At 36.1% G+C, this 26,426-nt stretch overlaps 1 protein-coding gene across 1 annotated transcript in view; it reads left to right on the top strand.

Annotated features, from left to right (window-relative positions):
- Positions 1 to 4,473: 4,473 nt before the first annotated feature.
- DNAH12 (dynein axonemal heavy chain 12) overlaps positions 4,474 to 26,426 on the top strand; it is a 167,516-nt gene continuing 145,563 nt past the window's right edge. Inside the window, exons 1-8 of the mRNA XM_052636568.1 lie at positions 4,474 to 4,643; positions 12,123 to 12,204; positions 12,401 to 12,427; positions 21,776 to 21,965; positions 22,577 to 22,649; positions 23,256 to 23,414; positions 23,614 to 23,809; positions 25,388 to 25,576. Of these exons, the coding sequence (XP_052492528.1) occupies positions 4,474 to 4,643; positions 12,123 to 12,204; positions 12,401 to 12,427; positions 21,776 to 21,965; positions 22,577 to 22,649; positions 23,256 to 23,414; positions 23,614 to 23,809; positions 25,388 to 25,576 (1,086 nt within the window). The remainder of the gene's footprint in view (positions 4,644 to 12,122; positions 12,205 to 12,400; positions 12,428 to 21,775; positions 21,966 to 22,576; positions 22,650 to 23,255; positions 23,415 to 23,613; positions 23,810 to 25,387; positions 25,577 to 26,426) is intronic.

Below are 26,426 nucleotides of genomic sequence, written 5' to 3'. Positions count from 1 at the left end.
TGGAAAAATCCCATGGACAGAGGAGCCTGGTAGGCTACAGCCCATGGCGTCGCAAAGAGTCGGACATGACTGAGCGACTTCACTTCAAGTTAGTCTCATAAGTTCTCTTAGCATCATCAACATTTCTATCAAGAAATAGAAAAAAAATTTTTTGTATAGTATTAGAGAATCACATTTTAGTGTCATTACATTAGTGCTTTTAAATAATTAAGGTTTTGTGAAATATAATTATCTGGTTATAAATAATATTTCTAACCCCTAGACTCAGAAATAGAGCCTTTAAAGGAAGCATTTTAAGCTGCAAATTAAATATGTTTAGATAATGAACATATTTTTTTCTTTCTTTCAAAGCAAAATATGTAATAAAATCCCAGATGTATCTTTTGCAAAAATTGATAGGCTGATCTTAAATTTTATATGGAAATGCAGAGTATCTAGAATAGTCCAAATTACTACTATTTATAAAAGAACAAAGTTGGAAGACTAACACTACTCAAATTTAAAACTATAGTTGACCCCTGAACAACATGTGGAATTAAGGGCACCAGTCCCCCTCCCTACCCCATTACAGATGAAAATCCATGTATAACTTTATACTCAGTTCTCCAGATCCTCTGTTTAGCATCTGCTGCTTCAGCCAACTGACAATCGTGCATAGTACTGTAACATACATTTAGTGAAAAAAATCTGTATATAACTGGATAGTTCAAAACTGTCTTGTTTAAGAGTCAACTGTATAACCATTTTTCCAAGACACTGTAGTACTGGAATAAAGATAGACACAGGGATGAAAGGAACAGAATTGATTGTCCAGAAATAAAACTTTACATTATGGTAAATTGTTTTTTCAGTAAAGGCGATTCAGTGAGAAAAGGACAACATTTTTAACAAAGGGTACTGGAACAACTGTATACCTATATGCAAAAAAATAAACTTGAATCTGCATCTCTTACCACATACAGAAATTGACTCTAAATGTATCACAGGCCTAAATGTAAAACCAAAAAGTAGAAGACACAGAAAATCTTCATGATCTTACCTATCTTTCATAGATAACAACCTCAAAACCATAATCTATTAAAGAAAAAATATCTTGTTTGACCTTATACAAATGAAAAAATTTTACTCTTCAAAAGACATGATTAAGAAAACGAAGACAAGCTACAGTCCAAGAGAATATATTTGCAAATTATCTGATAATGTGTATCTAGAATATAAAGAACTCTTACAGCTTCATGATGAAAAGCTAAATAGTCCAACTTAAAAATGGATAAAGATTTAAATAGACATTTCATTAAAAATATGTTAATGGATAATAAGCACATGAAAAGATATTCAACATTATTTGTGTTTAGGGAAATGTAAATTAAAGCCATAATGAGATACCACTGTATGCCCATTCCAATACTTGTACTAAAATAGACAGACAATATCAAATGTTGACAAGGAATGTAGAGGAATTAGAATCATTGTATTGTTGTTTTTTTGGTAAGTAAAATCTTTCAGCCACTTTGGAAAACAGTTTGACATTTTTGTAAAAGATCAAATCATTGGCTTATTATTTATCCCAGCAATTCCTACCAATGAGAAACAAAAGTGTATGTTCATCCAAAGATTTGTTCACAAATGTTCATGGGAGGATTATTCATAGTAGCCCTAAAGAGGAAACCATCCAAATGTCCGTCAGCTTCTGAATGAATAAACCAAATGTGATATCCTCATTTAATGGAAGACTGTTGTTTGGCTAGTTGCTAAATTGTGTCTGACTCTTTTTTGACTCCATGGACTATATAGCCCACTAGGCTCCCGTGTCCATGGGATTTCCCAGGCAAGAGTTCGGGAGTGGGTTGCCGTTTCTTCCTCCAGGTAATGGAAGACTATTTAGCAATAAAAAGGAGTGAATTTCTGTCACATACTACGTACGGATGAGCCTCAAGCACATCATTAAGTGAAAAAAGCCAGGCACGAAAGACCGTGTAATACAAGATTCCATATATATGAAATTTTTCAGAAATTGTAAACCTATAGAAACCAAAAGCAAATCAGTGGTTGCCTAGGACTGGAAGTGGGAGTGAGGATTGACTGCATATTAGCTGAAGGGAACTTTTTGCAGTGATAGAAATGTCCTAGAACTGGATCCTGTTAATGGTTGCACAACTATAAATACACTAAAAGTGCCTATTGAATTATATACTTTAAAATGGTGAATTTTATAGTATTTAAATTATACCTGTAAGAAGCTGTTTGAAAAAAGATATGCATTGTATTAGTCAAGATTTAATGAGGGAGGCAGAAAAAGTAGATTATATATATGCCTTATATGTATCCAGTATTTGTATGTTTATTTATATGGTTATTACAGGAAACTAACTGGCTTATGCAACTCTGGGGGCTAGCGAAGCAAGTCCAAAATCTATAAGGATAGGCTGTCAGGAGGGGGAGAGCCAGAGAGGGGAGAGTGATGGTAGACCAAGCTGCTGTTTGGAGTCTAACTCAGGGCATGTCTAAAACTTTTTAAAAGAACTTCTACTGATTGAGTGAGGCCCTAATAATCTCACATCAGGGACTTGAATTACATCTGGAAAATCTTTTCATCACAGCAGTAGATTAGTGTTTGAATAACTGGACGAAGGTGTGTGCAGAATATAAAAAGCTACTGTCCTCCTTACCAAAAGGTAAAGTGGGAGGATGAATCAGCAGTGTGATTAAAATATACACATTTACTATATATAAAATAGACAACCAACAAGGACCTACTGTATAGCACAAGAAACTGTACTCATTATCTTTTAATAACCTATGGAAAAATATCTAAAAAAAGAATATATACAGATATATAACTGAATCAGTTTGCTGTACACTTGAAACTAACACAACATTGCAAATCAACTATATTTCATTATAAAATTTTTAAAAAGACAGTGACCAAAAAAACGTGTTTTGTTTTCTACAAAAAGATAGGCTGCTTTTACAAAGTCTGAGGAATTTCAGTTTGTACATTCACTGACTCAAACGATGTTTTTTAGAGGAACTATTGTGCGCCCAGATAGGCTGTACTCTCATTAAAAAAAAAATTATTTACATGCTCACTGGCACATAGAAGATGCTCAAATATTTATTGAATGACTATGCCATCAATACACCACTAGATTTTATTCATCTGCCGATTTTATTTATGCACATGGTATTTGTGTAGGCTATCATCACTTAGATGGAGTAGCCATTGTGCCGTCTCAAACAGCAACGTTTCACGTTTCTCTCTCCACGCACATTCAAAGAATGTACACACTTAACTTTTTCTGCCAAGAATTTCCTGAAGGAAAAGCGCAGTCGAAACAAATAGCAAATAGAGAAACAAGATAAATTCTTGATTAGTTATAATATTTACAGGGAAGTAGCTAGGGGACACTTGAAGACTTGATCCCCCTTGACAGTGAGTGTTTTACATGAATCTGTTTCCAGCAATTCCACCGCCCCTTCCAAGGGAAGGCAGGTAAGTAAAAAATCTCATTCACCCACCCTCCATTTACTCGAGTAATGAATATTATTGTTATGATAATCCTAATCTGCCGCAGCTCAGCAACTGCCTCTCCAGGCAACTGGTTGCGGCTGCGACAGTTTCCATGGCGACAACTTTGTTTCTACGCGGCGACCGCCCAGCTCAGCAGCAACCTGTGGGGTTCCGGACGTTTCACCCGTCGTTTTCTTTTTTCCTTTCACCACTGGAGAAGTTCTCTGAACATTTCCCTCTTATCCGAGCAGCCGGAAAGAAGTGAAAGCAATCAGACAGGTACTTTCTTGTCCTCAACTTTTCTCTTCACCCCTCTCCCAGGGCAGGAGATTTTGAATTGGATACCCGCCCAAATCGTCTCTTTTTCGAGGCACGATTCCCCGAATTTTGTGGGCATCCGCGGCAAATCCAGTTGCTATCACAGTTCATTGTTCAGCACTTATATGACATTTCAGATGTCTTAGGGATTTAGTATGCCTATGTTTTTCTTGATGATAGTGTTGCTTTCTAGGAAGGTGGAAAAGCTAAGATAAAATACGGATGTTTAAAAATATTAACGATGTAAAGTATCAGCTTTTGGGGGAAAGGGATTATACCTCGACAGCTGGATTGTGTTGCTGTGATTTGCATTTGAGGGAAAATTTGAACTCAAAATTTCAGAACTGTAAGGGTATTTAGAGAGCATCTAATCCAGTTCCATAATTTCATCCATGAGGAAGCCCTCACTTACAGGCAAGGGACAGCTTCATTTCTTTACAGCAGTGAATGGTAGGACTCTAACAGGAATCCCTATCCATTTATCTCAACTGCCATTCTTGGGAGGAAGATATGAAGAGAACTAGAACTTTTGATATTGATATGTAAGATATGTTATAAATATATTGAGACTAGCTTTTACAATAATGGCTTTATGGACTTTTTCTCTTCACAGTACAGAGTATTTTAATCTTTAGGGGACCAAGATGTCAGATCCAAACAAAGCTGCCATTGCAGCAGAAAAAGAGGCTCTGAACTTGAAGTTACCTCCCATTGTTCGTCCCCCTGAAGACATAGGTGTTGACACACCAGCACAAAGTAAGTTGCTGAGTTACAGAAGATCCAAGGAGCAGCAGAAGACAATTAATCAGTTAGTGTAAGTAGCATATTAGTAAATAATCCTTGTTTGGAATTTGAGTGAAATAATCAGTGTTTGCACACTCCTAAAACGTCTTAACTATATCGGTTGTTCATGAGCAAAATACCATCTTCAAATTCAATTAGGAAAACAATTGAAAAAGTAATAGTAATGAGAATAAATGTTGTACAGTGCTTACAGTGTTTATTCTAAGCATTGTTTTTATTGTTTTACATACACTTCTCACAACAGCCCTATAAGATGGGTACTCTTGTTACTGCTATTTGTAGATGAGTGAACCGAGGTGCAGAAAAGTAACTTGCCCGAAGGTCTCACAACTTGGATTTGGATCCAGACAGTCTAGTCCTAGAGTTCACATACTTTGAACACCACACTATTCCTCCTCATGATATATGATAACCATACTGGTTCCTGAAAGTAAAAGCAAGTTACTGGGCTTCTACAAATAGCATTGCCCTTGAGCAAACACTTAGTAAAAAATGTTGAAACTACTTGTACTTAAAATTTTTTTCTATACAGAAGAAAATAGAGTCTAACATCCTGCCCTTTCCCCTCCAATTTAGTGGAAATTAAAACTAATTTAGGCACTTCCCTGGTCTTCCAGTGGTTGAGAATTCGCCTGCCAATGCAGGGGACATGGGTTTGATCCCTAGTCTGGGAAGATTTCCCATGTTGCAGGGCAACTAGGCCTGTGTGCCACAAGTACTAAGCCCACTCACCAAAACTGCTGAAGCCCACGAGCTCTTCTCTCTAACAAGAGAAGTCGCCACAACGAGAAGTGCACGTACCACAACTAGAGAAAGCCTGGGCATGGCAACGAAGACCCAGCGCAGACAAAAAACAAATTAACAAAAACACACAGATAATGTAGGCTGCTGCTGCTAAGTCGCTTCAGTCGTGTCCGACTCTGTGCGACCCCATAGACGGCAGCCCACCAGCCACCCCCGTCCCTGGGATTCTCCAGGCAAGAACACTGGAGTGGGTTGCCATTTCCTTCTCCAATGCGTGAAAGTGAAAATTGAAAGGGAAGTCGCTCAGTCGTGTCCGATTTGTAGCAACCCCATGGACTGTGGCCTACCAGGCTCCTCTGCCCATGGGGTTTTCCAGGCAAGAGTACTGGAGTGGGGTGCCATTGTCTTCTCTGATAATGTTGGCACCAGCTACCAAAGGCTGTGATAAGGATGGTTCATTCAATTCATCATTTACTGGGAATTCCCCAGGTACCTGACTCTGCTGGACTCTGGGAATAAATAAGAAAAAAACGTTGAGCTCACCTGTCAGATGTGAACTTAACACTGAACTATAAAACAGGGAATTTCTCTCTGGTGGATTTCTGCTTATCCTTCTGAATTCTCTTTCCCTTTTTGGTCTGCCTCCTTTATACATATTTTCACAACTGACTACATTTTTCTCTCTGTTATATTGTTATGATCATTTTGCTGCTAGTTAAAATAAGTTAGGGGCTTCCCTGATGGCTCAACAGATAAAGAATCTGCCTGCAGCACAGGAGACACACAAGACTCGAGTTTGATCCCTGGATCTGGAAGATCCCCTGGAGGAGGGCATGGCAACTCACTCCAGTATTCTTGCCAGGAAAATCCCATGGACAGAGAACCCTGGTGGGTTACAGTCCATGGTGCAAGAGTGGGCTACAGTCGATGGTACAAAAGTTGAACACAATTTAGCAACTAAACCACCACCGCCATTAATCATATAACTTCTTTAGAATTACATTTTTATTAGTCAGTCAATCTTCTAATCATATTTAAATCCAAATGTATAAAGTATATTAATGGTAGTATAGATATTGTTAGATACTTTTTACCCCTTTCATTTCTAAGACTCTGATCAATGTCTCAGTAGACTTAGACTGGAGAAAAAAGGAGTTCCTTAGGAGTTACATGTTGTTCTTGCTCCAGAACCTTTCATAATCTCAAGAGTGTCATGTTGAACTACTTGAAGTTCCATGAATATATTATATTTTTTACATTCAGTGAAAAAGGAATTTCACAGTTGTTTCCTCACATTTTATTCACTGGAGATTATTTTTCTGCCTGAATACTTATACTGTTTATTCAAGGCTTAGGTTTTGAAATCACTTTCTCTGGAAATCCTTATCCTAATCCCTTTTGTGCAGCTTTAACCCTTTCTATAATGCATATTTCTCTTACATCTGTTTAACAGATATTAAGTATCTACTGATTCACAGACACTGTGCTTGTTACTAGAAAGACCATAGAGAATACAACATAAAGGACTGTAGTCTTTTCAGAAGCTTATACTCTGGTAGGAGGAGGCAGATAGTAAACACAATAAAAATAAAAAATAAAAAGATTATATTAATCCTTTAGATGGTGATAGATCCTATGAAGAAAAAAAACAGTGGGATAGAGAAAGTGTTTCTAGGAACATTGCAGGTAAGTCCTGTAGACATGATATTTAGAGATTTAAAGAGTAAGAAGCTTGTCATTTAAATGAACATGGGAACACCACTCCAGCAAAGGGGATAGCAAGCATGAAAGCCCTGAAATGGGAATGCTTTCAGTGTGTTTTAGGAGCTGACAAATTGTCAATGCCACTAGAGTATCAGGGACCTGGGGAAGAGTAGAATCAGGTGAGGTCTGTAGATAGAGTTCTAGGAATAAAGTGGGATATAAGGAGTCCTGGGCAGAACTGGGCCCCCTGCTAGGAGCAGGTCCTGGGAACACTTGACTGAGCAAAGATAGAAAATTATTCTGTAGCTTTCCAGATTTCCAGGGATGAGCCACTTCTTCCTTGGCCACTGCCTACCTCTTGATTCAGACCAACCTTTCTCTTCTTTACCACATGTAGTCTCTCACACGGTCCTTTGAAATTATCCAGTTTTGTTTATCTGCTTTTGATTGTTAACACAAAAAGGAAAAACAGGGAGTGAAAAGGCTCCTTCTTATATTCTTCTCAGCTCTTTTTTTCAAAATTGATTATTTATAGCAGAAGGAGAAAACACACTCCAGAAAATTATTGCTATATTAAAGGGTGGTATTTATATATAAAGAGCTCAAGGAAGTTAGACATATTTGTCTTGGGATTGTTACAGTACAAGGTAGCTAGTGCCAACTGGATAAGGATAAGGCAAAGTCCTTGAAAGTATTGATTACTGACAGCAAGGCTGCTCAGGAAGATAGTGACAGATAAAGGGATGTCTGGCCTGGGCCTTGACAATTAACAAAGAAAATAGGAAGAAGGATATTCCAAGTATGTTTTCTACTCCATGTGAGAAAGCCTTTGGAATTTAATTTAGTCAGGCTTCATAAAACTCAACAGGGAAATGAAGCTACTCAAGAAATCTAATTCAGTTTTATACTGTTTTAATAAATGAAGAATGTCTAGAATGTGGAAGAGAAAAATTTTCACTGCACTGATCAAGCAATATCTGGAATTCTTGGCTTATATTTTAAGAGGGACATTGATAAACCATTATAGCTAATGAGGAGAGTGAGAAGTCGTGAAACTGCCTAATTTGAAGAGAACTGACTTGTTTAATGGGGAAGAGTATAGACTCTGGCATTAGACAGGCCTGAATTCATATTCCATCTCTGTAGCTTATTAGCAATGTAATAAGCTGTCAGGTAATTTTACTTATGGCAAGTCAGGTAAGTTTACTTATCTTATTCTTCCTATCTGTAAGATGGGAATATAGTGGTTGTCTTGTAGGGTTTCTATGAGAATTAAATGAGATCCACTTTTATAAAGATCTTAAGTCAGGGCCTGTTGTTGTTCAGTCGCTAGGTTGTGTCCGACTTTTTGCGGCCCCATGGACTACAGCATGCCAGGCTTCCCTGTTCTTTACTGTCTCTGAGTTTGCTCAGATTCATGAGTCGGTGATGCTATCTAACCGTCTCATCCTCTGCCACCCTCTTCTCCTTTTGCCTTCAATCTTTCCCAGCATCAGTCTTTTCTAGTGAGTCGGCTCTTCACATCAGGTGGCCAAAGTATTGGAGTTTCAGCTTCAGCATTAGCCCTTCCAATGAATAATCAGGGTTGACTGCATTTAGGATTGACTGGTTTGATCTCCTTTCTGTCCAGGGAACTCTCAGGAGTCTTCTCCAGGCCCAAAATTTGAAAGCATCAGTTCTTCACCACACAGTCTTCTTTATGGTCCAACTGTCACATCCGTACATGACCACTGAAAAAACCATAGCTTGGACTATACAGACCTCTGTCGGCAAAGTGATGCCTCTGCTTTTTAATATGCTGTCTAGGTTTGTCATAGCTTTTCTTCCAAGGAGCAAGTATCTTTTAATTTCATGGCTGCAGTCACTGACAGCAGTGATTTTGGAGCCCAAGAAAATGAAATCTGCCACCGTTTCTACTTTTTCCCCATCTATTTGCCATGAAGTGATGGGACTGGATGCCATGATATTAGTTTTCTTAATGTGTTGAGTTTTAAGCCATCTTTTTCACTCTCCTCTTTCACCCTCATCAAAAGACTCTTTAGTTCCTCTTCACTTTCTGCCATAAGAGTAGTATCATCTGCATATCTGAGGTTGTTGATATTTCTCCCAGAAGTCTTGGTTCCAACTTGTGATTTATCCAGCCTGGCATTTCACATGATATACTCTGTATATAAGTTAAATAATTAGGGTGACGATATACACCCTTGATGTACTCCTTTCCCGGTTTTGAACTCCTTTCCCAGTCCTTTGTTCCATGTCCGGTTCTAACTGTTGCTTCTTGACCTGCATACAGATTTCTCATAAGGCAGGTAAGGTGGTCTGGTATTCCCATGTCTAAGAATTTTCCACGGTTAGTTGTGATCCACACAGTTAATGGGTTTAGCATAGTCAATGAAGCCAATGCCTCGGATGTGATAAAGTTGTCATAAATGGCAACTTATTGACAGGAATGGTCAGAGGAACTGAATAGGTATCACTAAGTTTTGGAGGGGTAATATAGAAGAGGAATGTGATTTTGTTTTTTGTATATATAGCTCCAGAGTATAGAAGTTAAAAGCATACAGCTCAATATAAGAAATTTGTTTCTAAGAATATGGCAATAAGTTGGGCTACCTCAGAAAATGATGAGTATCATCTCCCCTCAGTCATCCTGGGGTACAGTTTGATATTTTTGAGAGTATTCACATAGCAAATAAGGTACTGAACTAGACATGCAGAATCTTTCCCAAATCCACTATTCTGATCATCCGTTCTACAGGTATTTATTGACCTTGATGGACACTAAGTGGTATAGATAGAGCAGTGGTCAGTGCAAAGAAATAGAGGAAAACAATAGAATGGGAAAGGCTAGAACTCTCTTCAACAAAGTTAGAGATACAAAAGGAATGTTCCATGTAAAGATGGGCACAATGAAGGACAAAAATGGTATGGACCTAACAGAAGCAGAAGATATTAAGAAGAGGTGGTAAGACTACACAGAAGAACTATACAAAAAAGATCTTCATGACCCAGATAATCACTGTGGTATGATCATTCACTTAGAACCAGACATCCTGGAATGCGAAGTCAAGTGAGCCTTGGAAAGCATCACTACGAACAAAACTAGTGGAGGTGATGGAATTCCAGTTGAGCTATTTCAAATCCTGAAAGATTATGCTGTGAAAGTGTTGCACTCAATATACCAGCAAATTTGGAAAACTCAGCAGTGGCCATCGGACTGAAAAGTCAGTTTTCATTCCAATCCAAAAGAAAGGCAATGCCGAAGAATGTTCAAACTACTGCACAATTGCACTCACCTCACATGCTAGCAAAGTAATGCTCAAAATTCTCCAAACCAGGCTTCAGCAATACATGAACCATGAGCTTCCAGATATTCAAGCTGGATTTAGAAAAACCAGAGGTATCAGAGATCAAATTGCCAACATCCACTGAATCATTGAAAAACCAAGAGAGTTCCAGAAAAACATCTATTTCTGCCTTATTGACTCTACCAAAGCCTTTGACCCTGTGGATCACAACTGGAAAATTCTTCAAGAGATGGGAATACCAAGAGATGGGAATACCAAGAGATGGGAATACACTGCCTCCTGAGGAATCTGTATGGAGGTCAGGAAGCAACAGTTAGAACTGGACATGAAACAACAGACTGGTTCCAAATAGGGAAAGGAGTACGTCAAGGCTGTATATTGTCACTCTGCTTATTTAACATATGCAGAGTACATCATGAAAAACCGTGGGCTGGATGAAGCACAAGCTGGAATCAAGATTGCCAGGAGAAATATCAGTAACCTCAGATATGCAGATGATACCACCCATATGGCAGAAAGCAAGGAAGAATTAAAGAGCCTCCTGATGAAACTGAAAGAGGAGAGTCAAAAAGTTGGCTTAAAGCTCAACATTCAGAAAACTAAGATCATGGCATCTGGTCCCATCACTTCATGACAAATAGATGGAAAAGAGTGACAGACTATTTTTTTAGGCTCCAAAATCACTGCAGATGGTGATTGCAGCCATGAAATTAAAAGACGCTTGCTCCTTGGAAGAAAAGTTATGACTAACCTAGACAGCATATTCAAAAGCAGAGACATTACTTTGCCAACAACGATCTGTCTAGTCAAAGCTATGGTTTTTCCAGTGGTCATGTATGGATGTGAGAGTTGGACTGTGAAGAAAGCTGAGCGCCAAAGAATTGATGCTTTTGAACTGTGGTGTTGGAGAAGACTCTTGAGAGTCCCTTGGACTGCAAGGAGATCCAACCAGTCAAATCTAAAGGAAATCAGTCCTGAATATTCATTGAAAGGACTGATGCTGAAGCTGAAACTCCAATACTTTGACCACCTGATGCAAAGAACTGACTCATTTGAAAAGACCCTGATGCTGTGAAAGATTGAAGGCAGGGAGAGAAGGGGATGACTGAGGATGAGATGGTTGGATGACATCACCAACTCAATGGACATGAGTTTGAGTAAACTCCGGGAGTTGGTGATGGGACAGGGATGCCTGGCTTGCTGCAGTCCATGGAATCACAAGGAGCTGGACATGACTGAGGGACTGAACTGACTGATTATGTGCCAGATACTATTCTGGCTATCGAGGATAAGGCAATGAATAAAATGGTTTACAACACATAATATGTCAAGTGGTGCCAAGCAGTATGAAGCAAGGAAAGTGAGGATAAAGAGGATGGATAGTGAAGGACGTGCTACTTAGTAAGGGTAAGGGAAATATCTGACAAGGTGATGTTTGAATAGAGATAATACATATAAGGGTCCATATCAGATTAACTTAAAAATTGTGATGTTATAATAGAAAATTATGGGCTATTATTTATAGTCTCCTTTTATATTACACATGAATAATATGAAAATTAAAGACTCATTGATAATGGTAATTGAGATTTTTTTTTATAGAAAATTAAGTAAGATAAAGAACCCTTGAATATCTCTTAAGTATAATTGAAAAATAATCAAATAATAATGTTTTAATATATCTTAATGTTATATTCAAGAGAGTCATACATTTTTCTAACTGTAAATTTCAGAATTGAAGGAGCCAAAAGGAATTTAGACAGAACACTGGGTAAAAGAACATCTTCATCACCAGAGCCAGATTATCCTCCAACTGTAGGTTTATATTTTCTCTTTAAAAACTGTTAATGATATACTATTTTAACTATTGTTTTAAGTCAATGTCAATATAAGTAGTATTTTTAAAGAATAATGCATATATTTAAAACTTTTTATGTTTTTATTAAAAATAGTAAAATTACTTAAAAAACTTTCTTGATTTAATTATATCTTATTTGTTTGCTTTTGACAGATGACCAGTGAAATTAAAAAGAAAGGAGTGAGTTAAATTTTTTATATTTCTTGTATTGAAAATGTTCAAACTGTTACAAAGCAGTTCCTTCTAAGACCACCTGCTATATTCCATCCTAGAGAAGAATTTAGAAGCAGATTATTTCCTTTGCCTAAGGGAACAAGCATGTCATGATGACAATGCAGGTTTTACAAGTTACATTCTTGTTGCCATTCATTATTTGAGAATTAATTGTAAATATTTTTTTTGTTCTTATCCCAAAGAAAAAAATATTCAAAGTGGTAGTTATAAAGGAAATGCATTTCCATTTTTATTGTGCTGATATTGATGTAATGATGACTGCTTATTTAGAATTTATTGTGTGCTACTCACATGCTAGATGACAGAAATTAAAAAAAAAAAAAAGACACTGAGTGCATGGGTGACAAAGTGCAACTGTGACATGCTTGTTGGAAAGATGATAACATGTAAAATTTATTTAGCAGTAAAGGATATGGAAAGTTATGGAGCTGGTTACACAAAAGAGAAATATATGAAGCATATTCCCAAATGGGGCTACAGGCTTTCTAAATCCCTTACATTTCCCCCTCAGGATAGAGGACTAAGAGTACCTTCCTACTGACTGCTTATCTTTGGAAGAACCTCAGTTTAGCTATTTCAAGTTTTTCTGTCTTTTAAAGTGTTCCTCTCCTCCCTCTGCCTCACAACTTTTCTAGAGACTTTGGTTGTGGATTTTTCCCTTTACTAGGTGTAAGAACCCTAGTAAAAACAACTCCAAAACATTTATAAATATTTAATGTGAGGCTGGGTGAATGGCAAGTTAGTTTTGGGTGTATGTGTTTAACATCCTCATTTTTTCATCTACAGTTTTTGCCTTTAGTGTCTTACAATCCAAAGTAGGTACCTGGGTATAAAATAATCATTCATGCTTAAAGCCACTGCTCTTGGCAACCTGGCTTCTAGGAACTTCACCACTTCATCACTAATTTCACTAATGACCACTAGTTGCCAAACCAAAAGGATGTTTTTCCAATATTTCTCTCCCTAGACCTCCAGGTAACTTTTTAAAACCTTATATTTTTACATAATTGAATACTTGTTATCAATGTAACAGAATAGATGACTCAGAAATAGACCCGCACAGCTATAAACAATTGTTTCTGATAGAAGTGCAAAAAATCAGTTCAATGGAAAAAGGATAATCTTTTCAACAAATGGAGTGGAGCAATTGGAACCTCATTAAAAAAGAAAACAATGAAAGAAATAAACAACAAAAACCTTCAAACCTCAGCCTAAACTTTGCACCTTGAACAAAAATTAACTAAAAATTGATCATAGATTTAAATGTAAAGCATAACTATTAAAAAAACTTTTAGAAGAATATCTAGGAGTAGGCAGAGAATTCTTAGACATGACATCAAAAGCATAATTCATATTAAGGACCTAAATGTAAGACTGGAAACCTTAAAACTCCTAGAAGATAATATAGGCAGAATACTCATTAATATAAATAACAGCAATATTTTTTAGGATCTATCTCTTAAGGCAAAGAAAGCAAAAGCAAAAATAAACAAATAGGTCCTAATTAAACTTAAAAACTTTGGCACAGCAAAACCATCACCAAAATGAAAACATTCCTACTGAATGGGAGAAAATATTTGCAAATTATGTGACTGATAATGCATATAAACAGCTCATACAACTCAATATCAAAAAAATAAACAGCCTGGGACTTCCTTGTTGGTCCAGTGGTTAAGAATCTGCTTTCCAATGCAGGGAACACGAGTTCAATCCCTGGGCCGAGAACGAAGATCCCACATGCAGTGGGGCAACTAAGCCCACATGCCACAGCTAAGGCCTGATGCCACCAAGTAAATAAATATTTTTAAAGACCTGATTAAAAAATGGGCAGAAGACCTGAGTAGACGTTTTTCCAAAGAAGACATACAGATGGCCAATAGGCACATGATAACATGCTCAATATTTGTTCATCATTCACTCATCTTCACTCATCAGAGAAATATAAATGAAAACCACAATGAGATATTACGTCATACCTGTCAGAATGGCTGTCATTAAAAAGACCACAAACAACCAATGTTGGTGAGGATGCAGAGGAAAGGGAACATTTGTACACTGCTGGTGGGAACATTAATTTGTGTGGCCACTATGGGAAACTGTGGCGGTTCTTCAAAAAACTAAAAAATAGAACTACCATATGACCCAGCAATTCCATTTCTGGGTATACACCCTAAGAAAACAAAAACACTAAGTCAAAAAGATAAATGCACTCTAATGTTCACAATAGTATTATTTACGATAGCCATGTAAAAGAATGAAAAATTTCCATTTACATCACCAAGCGAAATGAGTCCAGCAGAGAAAGATAAATATTGTATACTTTCACTTATATGTGGAATCTAAAAAAACAAATGAGGGAACACAACAAAACAGAAACAGACTCACAGATAAAGAGAACGAAATCGTGGTTGCCAGTGGGGAGAGGAAAGGGAGGAAGAGCAAGACAGGGGTAGAGGATTAAGAGGTACAAACTACTGTATATAAAAAAGCTATAAGGATACATTGTACAACACAGGGAATATTGCTAATATTTTATAAAAACTTTAAATGGAGTGTAATCTATAAAATTTTTTAATCATTATGTGGTATATCTGAAATTAATATATATTATAAATCAACTATACCTCAATTTTAAATAGCACAATCCATGGATAAACCACTAAATTATATGTCATCATGGAGAAGAAAATGGCAACCCATTCCAGTATTCTTGCCTGGAGAATTCCATGGACAGAGGAACCTGGCGGCCTATAATACATGGGGTTGCAGAGTCGAACGCGACTTAGTGACTAAAACAACAACAATATATGTCATCAAAATTAAAAGCTATTCTATGTGAAAAACTCTGTTAAGAAGATGAAAAAACATGCTACATACTGCAATAACTTTTTGACAAATCACATATCCAACAAAGGATTTGGATTTAAAATATTTAAGAACTCTCAAAACTCAATAGTATAAAAATAATCCAGTTAGAAAATGAGTAAAAGACATGGATAGACATTTTACCAAAGAGGATATATGGATGGCAAATAAGCACACCAGATGCTCAATATCATTAACTATTTGGGAAATGTAAATTAAATTATGACAAGTTAATCACCACGTACCCATTAGAATGGCTAAAAAAGAAGTAGTGACAATTCTAGCTGACTTTTGACACTGCTGAATATTCATTTCTTTTAAATGCCTTTATACTTATTTTTCTGTTTCTTTAAATGTTGTTTCCCTGTCATCTTCATGGGTTTCTCTTCCTTGTTGACTGTGGCTTGCTAGTTTTCCTTGAATCTTCCTGGATGATTCTCTTCTTATTTTAAGTACCTTTCATATTTTGATGACTCCCATAGATTCTGATGCACAAATACCTCAAATTCAACATGTCAGGAAAAAGTGAACTTATCAGTTTCTTCCATAATACTTCTATTCCTCTTTATTCTTTATTCTAATTATCATTATTTATCCAGTCACTCATGATTGAAGCACCAGTGTCTTAACTTCTTTTTCCCCTTTCCCACTGCCCACCTGCCATATAGTTAGTCCCTGAATACTATGAATATTTTTCCAATTAGTCCTCTTCTTGCCCTAGCCTTAGACTGGGCCTTCATCTTTTGCCTTGACTCTAGCAGCCATCAGTGGCTTCCCGTAACCTATAGAATTAAATCTTAACGTGCATGCAAAGCTTTCTGTAATGTGACTCCTACCTGGCCTCTTGCCTCTCCTCTTGCCACTCTCTCTATCGTATCTTATGCTTCACCAGCACGGACTGGCTTATTCATCCTTGAGGAAATATATCATTTCTCACCACACTGCTTTTGCCTGGCACATCCTCTCACCATCCATGCTTCCTTTTACCCAGCTGTATCTACTTCAGCTCAGTTATCATCCCCAGGGAGTCTACCCTATTCCAATGGGTTTGGATAGATGGCTTCTTATTTGCTCCTATTATGTTAATACACTGCTTATTTTTGTTATTTTACTTAGCACATTGTTTTAGGTATCCCCTTGATCTTTTTATGTATTACAGTGATCTATTTTCTAGTTTTGAGGCTAGGAATTGCTTCTGTTTGAACATCTTTGTGTCTTTAACAACTATGTTCAGTTCAGTTCAGTTCAATCGCTCAGTCGTGTCTGACTCTTTGAGACCCCATGAATTGCAGCACGCCAGGCCTCCCTGTCCATCACCAACTCCCGGAGTTCACTCAGACTCATGTCACATCGAGTCAATGATGCCATCCAGCCACCTCATCCTCTGTTGTCCCCTTCTCCTCCTGCCCCCAATCCCTCCCAGCATCAGAGTCTTTTCCAATGAGTCAACTCTTCGCATGAGGTGGCCAAAGTACTGGAGTTTCAGCTTTAGTATCATTCCTTCCAAAGAAATCCCAGGGCTGATCTCCTTCAGAATGGACTGGTTGGATCTCCTTGCAGTCCAAGGGACTCTCAAGAGTCTTCTCCAACACCGCAGTTCAAAAGCATCCATTCTTCGGTGCTCAGCCTTCTTCACAGTCCAACTCTCACATCCATACATGACCACAGGAAAAACCATAGCCTTGACTAGACGGACCTTAGTCGGCAAAGTAAAACCATAGATAGCCTTGACTAGACGGACCTTAGTCGGCAAAGTAAAACCATAGATAGCCTTGACTAGACGGACCTTAGTCGGCAAAGTAATGTCTCTGCTTTTGAATATACTATCTAGGTTGGTCATAACTTTTCTTCCAAGGAGTAAGTGTCTTTTAATTTCATGGCTGCAGTCACCATCTGCAGTGATTTTGGAGCCCTCAAAAATAAAGTCTGCCACTGTTTCCACTGTTTCCCCATCTATTTCCCATGAAGTGATGGGACCGGATGCCATGATCTTCGTTTTCTGAATGTTGAGCTTTAAGCCAACTTTTTCACTCTCCACTTTCACTTTCATCAAGAGGCTTTTTAGTTCCTCTTCACTTTCTGCCATAAGGGTGGTGTCATCTGCATATCTGAGGTTATTGATATTTCTCCTGGCAATAGTGGATACTCAATAAATGCTTGTTGAATTAAAAAATATAAATAATTATGTTCAATTAAATAGAACAGGTATTGTGACAGAAGTATGAAGAGACTACAGTGGGGACCTAAAGTAGGAAGTTTTCAAAAGAAACTTTGAAGCACGTGGTTTCACTTAGAAAAATCAGACATCTCTTTGCTGAAGGAATGATGCTTACAACTGGAATATACATTCTTCCTTATATATATATTATGGGGTAATTGGTGCTGTTTATTGAGATGGCTGAGACTCAGATAAGAAAACTGAGTTTCTGATCTATTTTCTAATCTGATTAGAAACTAGGAGATCAAGGGATGTCTTTTGGCTATGCTGAGTATTTCAGAAAGAACTGAGTTCTAGAGATAAAGATTTAGAACACATCAACATATACAGTTTATGGTGATGAGACTAGGTGAAGTCACCTAGGGAAAGAGGAAAGAGAAAGAGTGAGGAGAAGATCAGGTTCACAACTAGACAGAGTCAGTCTGATAAGAGATTGGGGACCACCACAAGACTTTTAAGATCAAGCAGCGTATTAGTGGAATAGACATAGAAAATAACCCTCTAGAAAAATTTTTGTGCAAGCAACTAATTGAAAAATACTTTAAATTAGATGAAAAAATGTCCAACCAGGCCATTCCTTAAAAACTTCTAATTTTGAAATAATTTCAGACTAATAAAAAATTGTAAAAAGAGTACAAAGTATCCTCCTGTATATTCACTTGTTCTCATAATAGTAGCATTCTTGCCTGCAACAATGATTACTATGGTGGTTGCCAGATAGTAATTTTCTTACCATTCTTTGTATGTTTTTTAGTTGGAATTTTGTATTAAGGAAGAACGTGGTCTTTTTTCTTTCTTCACTCATTCATTTATATATCAGTATATGGGCTATGGGTTTCCCAGGTGGAGCTAATGCTAAAGAACCTGCCTGCTAATGCAGGGGATGTGAGAGACGTGGGTTCAATACCTGGGTTGGGAAGATCTCCTGGAGAAGGGAATGACTACCCACTCCAGTATTCTTGCCTGGAGAATTCCATGGATAGAGGAGCCTTGTGGGCTACAGTCCAAAGGGTCAAAAAGAGTTGGACACAACTGAAGCAACTTAGCATGTGTGGGCTGTGGAGTCTTATTTTAGCTATCGAATTTAACATATTGTTATTGTCGTCTATTTTGATGTTCAGCTGCCCCAAATTTGGCCACTGGGAGCACATCAAGTTGCCTCTTATGTTCTTTTTAGCTTATCCCATCAACACAATAAGATGTTCCAGCCTTATACGGTAATTTTCCTGTTCTAATCCTGAAATCATCATTTCTCCAAGGATTCTTGGATCTCTTTTAGTAGAGAATGGTATTTAGAAATTGGGGCATCAGTGTAAACTATGTAACTGAGATGTGAGATGTAGTTGGTTCTTGGTTCCTTCAACAGAAAGAGCCAGGAAATTATTTATCTACCTATCTACCCATCCGTCCTTCCCTCTGTCATCTGTCTATCTTGAAAGCCTTGAGTTTATGCTGATGCCTCCTATTCCAATTCAAAACCACCAAGTTCTAGCCTTCCTTCTTTGCATGTTTGTTACTCCCTTTTCTCACATTCAGAAACGTGAATTTCATGAACCATAATATATTTCCTTATTTTACTAAGTTCTATAACACAGGTAAACAGTTTTTAAATTGCTAACTCATGTGAGAAATCTCACTGTAGTTCAATATTTGTCTATAGTTTTATGTACTTAGCTTGAAGGCATATATCAAAATACTGTGTTCAAAAATTAGTTTGATTAGTTCTATATTCCTTTCAATGTGGCTATGTTTTTAATTTGAAATCCATTTAGGTTCATTTGTTTCTTTCTTTTTCATTTTGGCTTTTTCCTCTCATCCTTACTAATTTTCTTTATTCATGTTTTTGAGTGTGTGAAATAATAGCATATTTTAAAGTCAGAACTGCATCCAAATCTATACTCAAAGACGCATCCTTCATCCTTCTACCCTGTTCCTCCCCCCAGTACTTTCTCTCTGTTGCAACCTACTCCCTTTAAAATAACTGATGATGTTGATTTCTGGTTTATCCTTTCTGTGTTTAATATTTCATGAAGAAATAGATAAATGTTCTTATTTTCCTTTTTATCTTACACAAAATGCATCATACTATATTCTTTTGCATTTTAACTTCACAGTACACCCCAGAAATGCCCCCATATACATTTATAGAGATCTACATTTTCTCCCAGCTTTATTGAGATGTAATCGACACCTAACATTGTGTACGTTTAAGGCTTAAGATGCACTGACTTGATTTCCTCACTCATTTTTATTGCTGCACAGAACACACCAGTGTGTTATTTATTCAGCTGCTCTCAAATATTTCTAGCATTCTGTTGCTATGAATAACCTTGTGTAACTGTGTTTTCATACTGTTGGAGGTATGTTTTCAATTTCTAGAAGGGAGACTTCTGGATCAATCTGTAGTTTAGTTAGAAACTGCAAAATTTCTCTCAAGAAGGTTTGTACCAGTTTATGTTCCTACTTGCAGCTTGTGAGAGTGCTTGATTCACCATAGTCTTACCACAGAATATAGGGGTCATATTTTTTTATTTTTTGTCAGTCTGAAAGGTGACAAATGGTATCTCAATGTAGTTTAAATTTGCTTTCTCTAATTACGAAGATCAAACACCTTTTCATATGGTTAAGAGCTATTTTTGTTAACATTTTTATTGTGAAATTGTGGTTCATATCTCTTGTTCATTTTTCTATGTATTTTACCCTAATTTTGTAAACTTTAAAAAATTGTAATAAAACACACATAACATAAAATTTACCATCTTAACTATTTTAAAGTATACTGTTCAGTGGCATTAAGTATTTTCACATTGTTGTGCCACCAATCTCCAGAATATTTTCATCTTGCAAAACTGAAACTCTACAGTCATTAAACACTCCCCATTTCCTCTCCCCCTAGTCCCTGCCAAATACCATTCTATTTTTTGTTTTACATATTGACTACTCTAAATACCTCATATAAATGAAATCATAAGGTATTTTTTGTCATTGGCTTATTTCATTTAGCATAATGTCCTCAAGTTTTACTCATCTCCTAAATTTTTAAGCATTCTTTCCATTTTATTTGAGATATATTTTCTCCCAGATTGTCAGCTATCTTTTGACCTCTTTTATTATGATGGGTTTTTGCCATGAAAGCATTTTAATTTTATGCAGTCAGAATTTGTTAATTATTTTTTCTTTTATATACCTGGAATTTTAATCATAGTTATGGAGTTTTCCCCTACACTCAAATGTAGAAGAATTTTATCAATTTTTTCTAGGCCTTGTATAGTTTTATTGTTTCAGTTATTTCCTAACCTATGTGGAAGTTATTCTTCTGTATGTTGGAAGATATCTGTTAAATTAATCTTTTTCCAAATGGCTGACCAGTTGTTCCAGAAATATGTATTAAAATCATCTTTGCTTCAGTGGTTTAGGGTGCTACATTTATTATATGCTACATTTTCCTATGTGTGGTATCTATTTCTGGACTTTCTTTTTCTTTTTCCAGTGGTCTATTCATGTACCTATATCACACTATTCTCATTAGGGAGACTTTATAGTATGTTTTAATGTCTCCTAAGACAAGTTCTTCTTTGTAAATTTTCTTTCTCTGGGATTTCTTGGCTATTCTCACATGTTTATTTTTCTACTTGAACTTTAGGCTCAACTTGTCCAGTTCCTTAAAAATGTGTGTAGATACTTTTATTGGTATTGCATTAAATTGGGGAACAAATTAAAATTTTTGTGATGTTAAAACATCTCTACCAATCTCAGGTACTATCTTTCCATTTGTTTATGTCTATTTTTGTCAGACTACTCTTTGTTATGGGAGAATTTATAAAATTATATTATGATGCTATTGTACCAGAATATTATCTCCGAGAGATTGGGGCTTTGTTTACTACTATATCCTGAGCATTTGGAACAATACCTTTATATTTGTTGAATTAATGAATATTTGTTAACTGAAGGAATAGTTAAGTTAGCGAAGGATCTTTGTTTTGCCTTGAAAAGTGAAGAGTATACTAAAAACATTAGTTTGGAGAGAACTCATCATAAATAAATATATAAAATAGTTTCTTTGTAGATTGTACTTTGGGGTAAAATATTTTTATTCTAAAAGCATGCTATTTTTCATCATATTTTTATTGCAAAGTGCTGCATTTGCACATATATCATTGAAAGGGTACACCATTTAGAATATTTATTTTTTCTTATTATATTCTCAGTTCAACTATATTTATTTGAAGCAATGTGTAGAGAGTAGTCCGATAGTACCTATTCAGCAGGAATGGCTGGATCACATGTTAATGTTGGTACCTGAGTCTTTGAAGGAAGGGAAGGAACGAGAAGAACTTGTTCAAAGTCTCATAAACGAGGTGTCACATGATTTTGAGAAAAGCATGAAGAGATATTTGGGTAAGTAGCATTTAACACACACCAAGCTTACTTGTTCCCCTGCCTATCCCAATCAAAAGCAGAAATATGAATAATAAACATTATATGTTTAGATGAATGTATTTCTAGAGTTGTAATTTTGAGCCTATAATAAAATCTTTGTAATTCATGGGCACTGTTTTTAAGGGCACTTTTGTGATTTTTAATGTGCCTATTAACTAATAGTTTTTTAACTTTTTACTTTGTCTTTATGGTTGTAGTTATGCTACTTATAGGATTGTAAGAAAGTATTAGTGTGTCTGGGGAGATTTGTTAGAGAAATAACCTTTGAAAATCTTAATTGGATTAATTTTTTAAGTTATTATGCCAGTGACCTTGGTAGGTATGATGAAAATAGTTGAGGACTTAGTAAAGCTTTACTGTATTTAAATTCACTTTCAAAGTAGGGCCAAAATAGTACCAAAAGCTTAATTTTGTTTCAAAAAAGGGACTTTTTTCTTATACTAATTTTGATGTATATTAAACTATACTACTCATTTTCAAAAGTTGAAACTTTGATTTCAGTAGGTCTTGCAAAGATTTTCAAGAAGTATTTATCTATCTATAAAATACTGTTTTTCTTTTTTTTTTAGTGAGAAGTGTTCTGGTGAGACCTGATATTAATTGGCTTGAAGATGGAGGTGGCCCTTTACCTGAATCCCCTGTGTGAGTAAATCTTTTAAAAAACAGTACTGCATCTATGTTTTGATAACAGACTGAAAATAAACTGATCAATCTTACATTCAAGGCTAAAATTATGAAGCTCAAAAGTGTTTTTAAAACATGTAAAAGAATTGTAATACTGTTTTTTTTCCTCCCCTAAATGTATCCTCTACATTGGACTTACCTAGTTGTTGATTATACACTTATGAGAACCTTTATAGATGTATAACTCAACTTGGTCTTTTGTAAGTAAGCTTTGAAGTATGCCAGACAGATTTCTCCATCTCTTCCTAATCCTAAGGACCAAGTTTGTTTATGTAGGGTGACTGAGCCAGAGTACAGTGGAAGTTAAGGAACTCATGCATGGCCCATCAGCCTTCCTTACGCACCAATGATCTCTCTATTCTCTCTGAAGATAATGAACTCTCAAGATCTTGATGTATTTTTGTTACATGCCTATCTACTAAGTTTCCCATTGCTGACCACATTTCTCTCTTCTCAATCCCCAGTCTTCTCACTTTGATACTAATTCTATGCCATAAATATTACTTACTAAAATTTAGAATGTGTCATTTGAATCCTGTTTTATGCAGTGTTTTGCTTTTCCAGAGGCCTGGATTATTCTAAGCCTTGGCATTCTAACTATCTGCAGACAAGAAACCAAATATTAGCTAATTTGCACATTGTTCATCCAACCATGAAAATGTTACTGGACCTTGGCTATACAACATTTGCCAATACGGTTTTGCTAGACTTAACTGGAATTAGGTAAAATCCCATATTTATTAATTAACATTTAAAATTTGAATGTCTTCTGCTTGAGTCTTTATATTTTTGACTGTATAATTTTTATAACTGATAAATAGGAGTTTTTACATTAAAAAATTTTTAGCTTGTCTTACTTGCTTCACTCATTTTGTATCATGACCAGTTTGTTTGCTTTAAATCATTTTTTTCTCATAAATAGAGGTAAAGGCCCAATTGATTGTGACTCACTAAGAAATGATTTATCAATACAAGTTAGAAAGGCAGAAGAGAAGATAATGAACACTTGGTATCCAAAGGTTATAAATCTCTTTACCAAGAAGGAGGCACTAGAAGGCATTAAACCTGAGAAACTGGATGCATTTTATAACTGTGTTTCCACACTTATGTCAAATCAGGTAAATAGATTTTGTATATTTTAAATGATAATGTTAATAAAGTTAATTTAGCATTTTATGAGGTATAATGCTATATAATTATTTTGAAATAAAGTAAGAGAGACTTTTACTAGTTTAACTGAACAATACTTCATTTCTGGAAGCAGTGTAAAATGAGAGGTAACTCTAGAATTATGTGTCAATACTATGGGTGATTACTGGACTCATGCTGAAAGGCTATAAGCTAATTATCTATAGCTTTATTAATAAAAGGACTATCCTTAGAGAATGTATTTTTGAACTTATGAAATTCTAGGTTAATTGATTATCATTTTGTTCTTAGTAAAATCTTGATTTGAAATGTTATTGATCATTTTTAAATGACACAGGATATGAATTTTATACAATTATTTTATTGGCTCCTTGAATTTTTACTATTGTAAAAATATAACCCTAGAAAAATAGTTTTGAATAAAAAGTTTTCCTTTTTGTAAAGATCTCCAAAGATTCCATAAATTTTGCCTTTTTAAAGGTAATATATATGTGTATATATATATATATATATATATATATATATGAATCTGATATGTAATGCTGTAATGAATACACATGATTTCGTTTTTACCTTTATCCTCTTAAGAGGACTATGATTATATGATAAGAAGTTAAGAGATGAAAAATGCTGTGAAGGTTATTTAAATCTATGTTTGTCTACTTTGTTCACATTTCTAATAATTGGTTGTATATAAGAAAGTATTACTCATCCTTTAGTAACTTACAGTGCACATTTCTAAGTTCCAGTGGCTTCACTCTCAAGTAACGGTATGCTGGAAATCTGATGCTCCAGGAGAAAAAATCCTGATTTGTAGTGTCTGCCAATTTCCATGGTATAAATATTCCTACCATGGTGATTTTCAGGCATCCAAGAGTTAAGTATCTGGCTCACAGAATTCTTGAATGTTTAACAATTAGCTCTTGTAATTGTAGGAGCTAGCTTTAGTACATCACTCTCACTTGCCCCAAATACATATCACCTCACGAAAGTAAAAATGAAAAGTGAAAGTTGCTCAGTCATGTCTGATTCTTTGTGACCCCATGGACTGTATAGTAGTCCATGGAATTCTCCAGGCCAGAATACTGGAATGGGTAGCTTTTCCCTTCTGCAGGGTATCTTCCCAACCCAGGGATGGAACCCAGGTCTCCTGCATTGCAGACAGATTCTCTACTAGCTGAGCCACAAGGGAAGCCCGTCACCTGATGACACCCCCAAACTGGGCTTTAGGCCTCTCCACCCCTCAGTCTTTACCATGCTGTTGGGTCTTCTGGAACTATTTCTGTACCAGGGACAAAATTACTAAAGAATGTGGAAGATTCTAAGTTGCCATTTTAAGAATGTTGATATTCTATAGAAAAATTAAAGTTTGCATATATTGTTCTATTTTAAACTGTATTAAGAACATATTGTGCTGAATGAAGATAATTTTCAGGACTAAATGGATTGGTAAACTGAATTAATTATAGGCAATAGCTCACTGATTTAAACTTTTAGTTAAAGGTTTGTTACTTTCTAAAGTAGTAATAACTTACGGTATCATGCAGCTAAAAGATCTCTTAAAGAGAACTGTAGAAGGATTTGTAAAACTCTTTGACCCAGAAGATCAACAAAGGCTGCCCATATTTAAGATGGAATTGACCTTTGATGATGATAAAATGGAATTTTATCCTACTTTTCAAGATTTGGAAGATGTTGTCTTTGGTTTGGTTGAGCGAATAGCTGAAGCTCTACAGGTGAGTCTTTATCCTTATTCACTGGGTTTCTTTTTTTTAAAAAATTTTTATAGAAGTATGGTTGATTTACAATGTCGTTAGTTTCAAATGTACAGCAAAATGAATCAGTTATACATATACATATATTCACTTTTTTTTTAAAGATTCTTTCTCCATGTGTATCATTACAGAGTACTGAGTAGAGTTCCCTGTGCTATACAGAGGTCCTCATTAGTTATCTATTATATATAAATATACACATATACATACATATATGTATTAGTGTGTATATGTCAATCCCAACCTCTCAAATTTATCCCTGCACCCCCTTACCCTCTAGTAGCCAAAAGCTTTTTTTCTACATCTGTGACTCTACTCATCAGATTTCTTTCAGTTCAGTTCAGTTGTCAGTCGTGTCCAACTTTTTGCAACCTGGTGGACTGTAGCACACCAGACTTCCTTGTCCATCAACAACTCCCAAAGCTTGCTCAAACTCATGTCCATCGAGTTGGTAATGCCATCCAACCATCTCATCCTTTATCATCCCCTTCTCCTCCTGCCTTCAATCTTACCCAGCATCAGGGTCTTTTCCAATGAGTTAGTTCTTCACATCAGGTGGCCAAAGTACTGGAGCTTCAGCTTCAGCATCAGTGCTTCCAATGAATATTCAGGACTGATTTCCTTTAAAAGTGACTGGCTGGATCTGCTTGCAGTCCAAGGGACCTTCAAGAGTCTTCTTCAACACTTCAGTTCAAAAGCATCAATTCTTCGGCGCTCAGCTTTCTTTATAGTCTAACTCTTAAATTCATATGTGACTACTGGAAAAACCATAACTTTGACTAGATGGACATTTGTTGGCTAACTAATGTCT

The sequence above is a fragment of the Budorcas taxicolor genome, chromosome 1, assembly GCF_023091745.1.
Source record: "Budorcas taxicolor isolate Tak-1 chromosome 1, Takin1.1, whole genome shotgun sequence".
NCBI lineage: Eukaryota > Metazoa > Chordata > Mammalia > Artiodactyla > Bovidae > Budorcas > Budorcas taxicolor.
The sequence above is the reverse complement of the archived record's forward strand: the minus strand, read 5'-3'. Positions and strand labels throughout refer to the sequence as shown.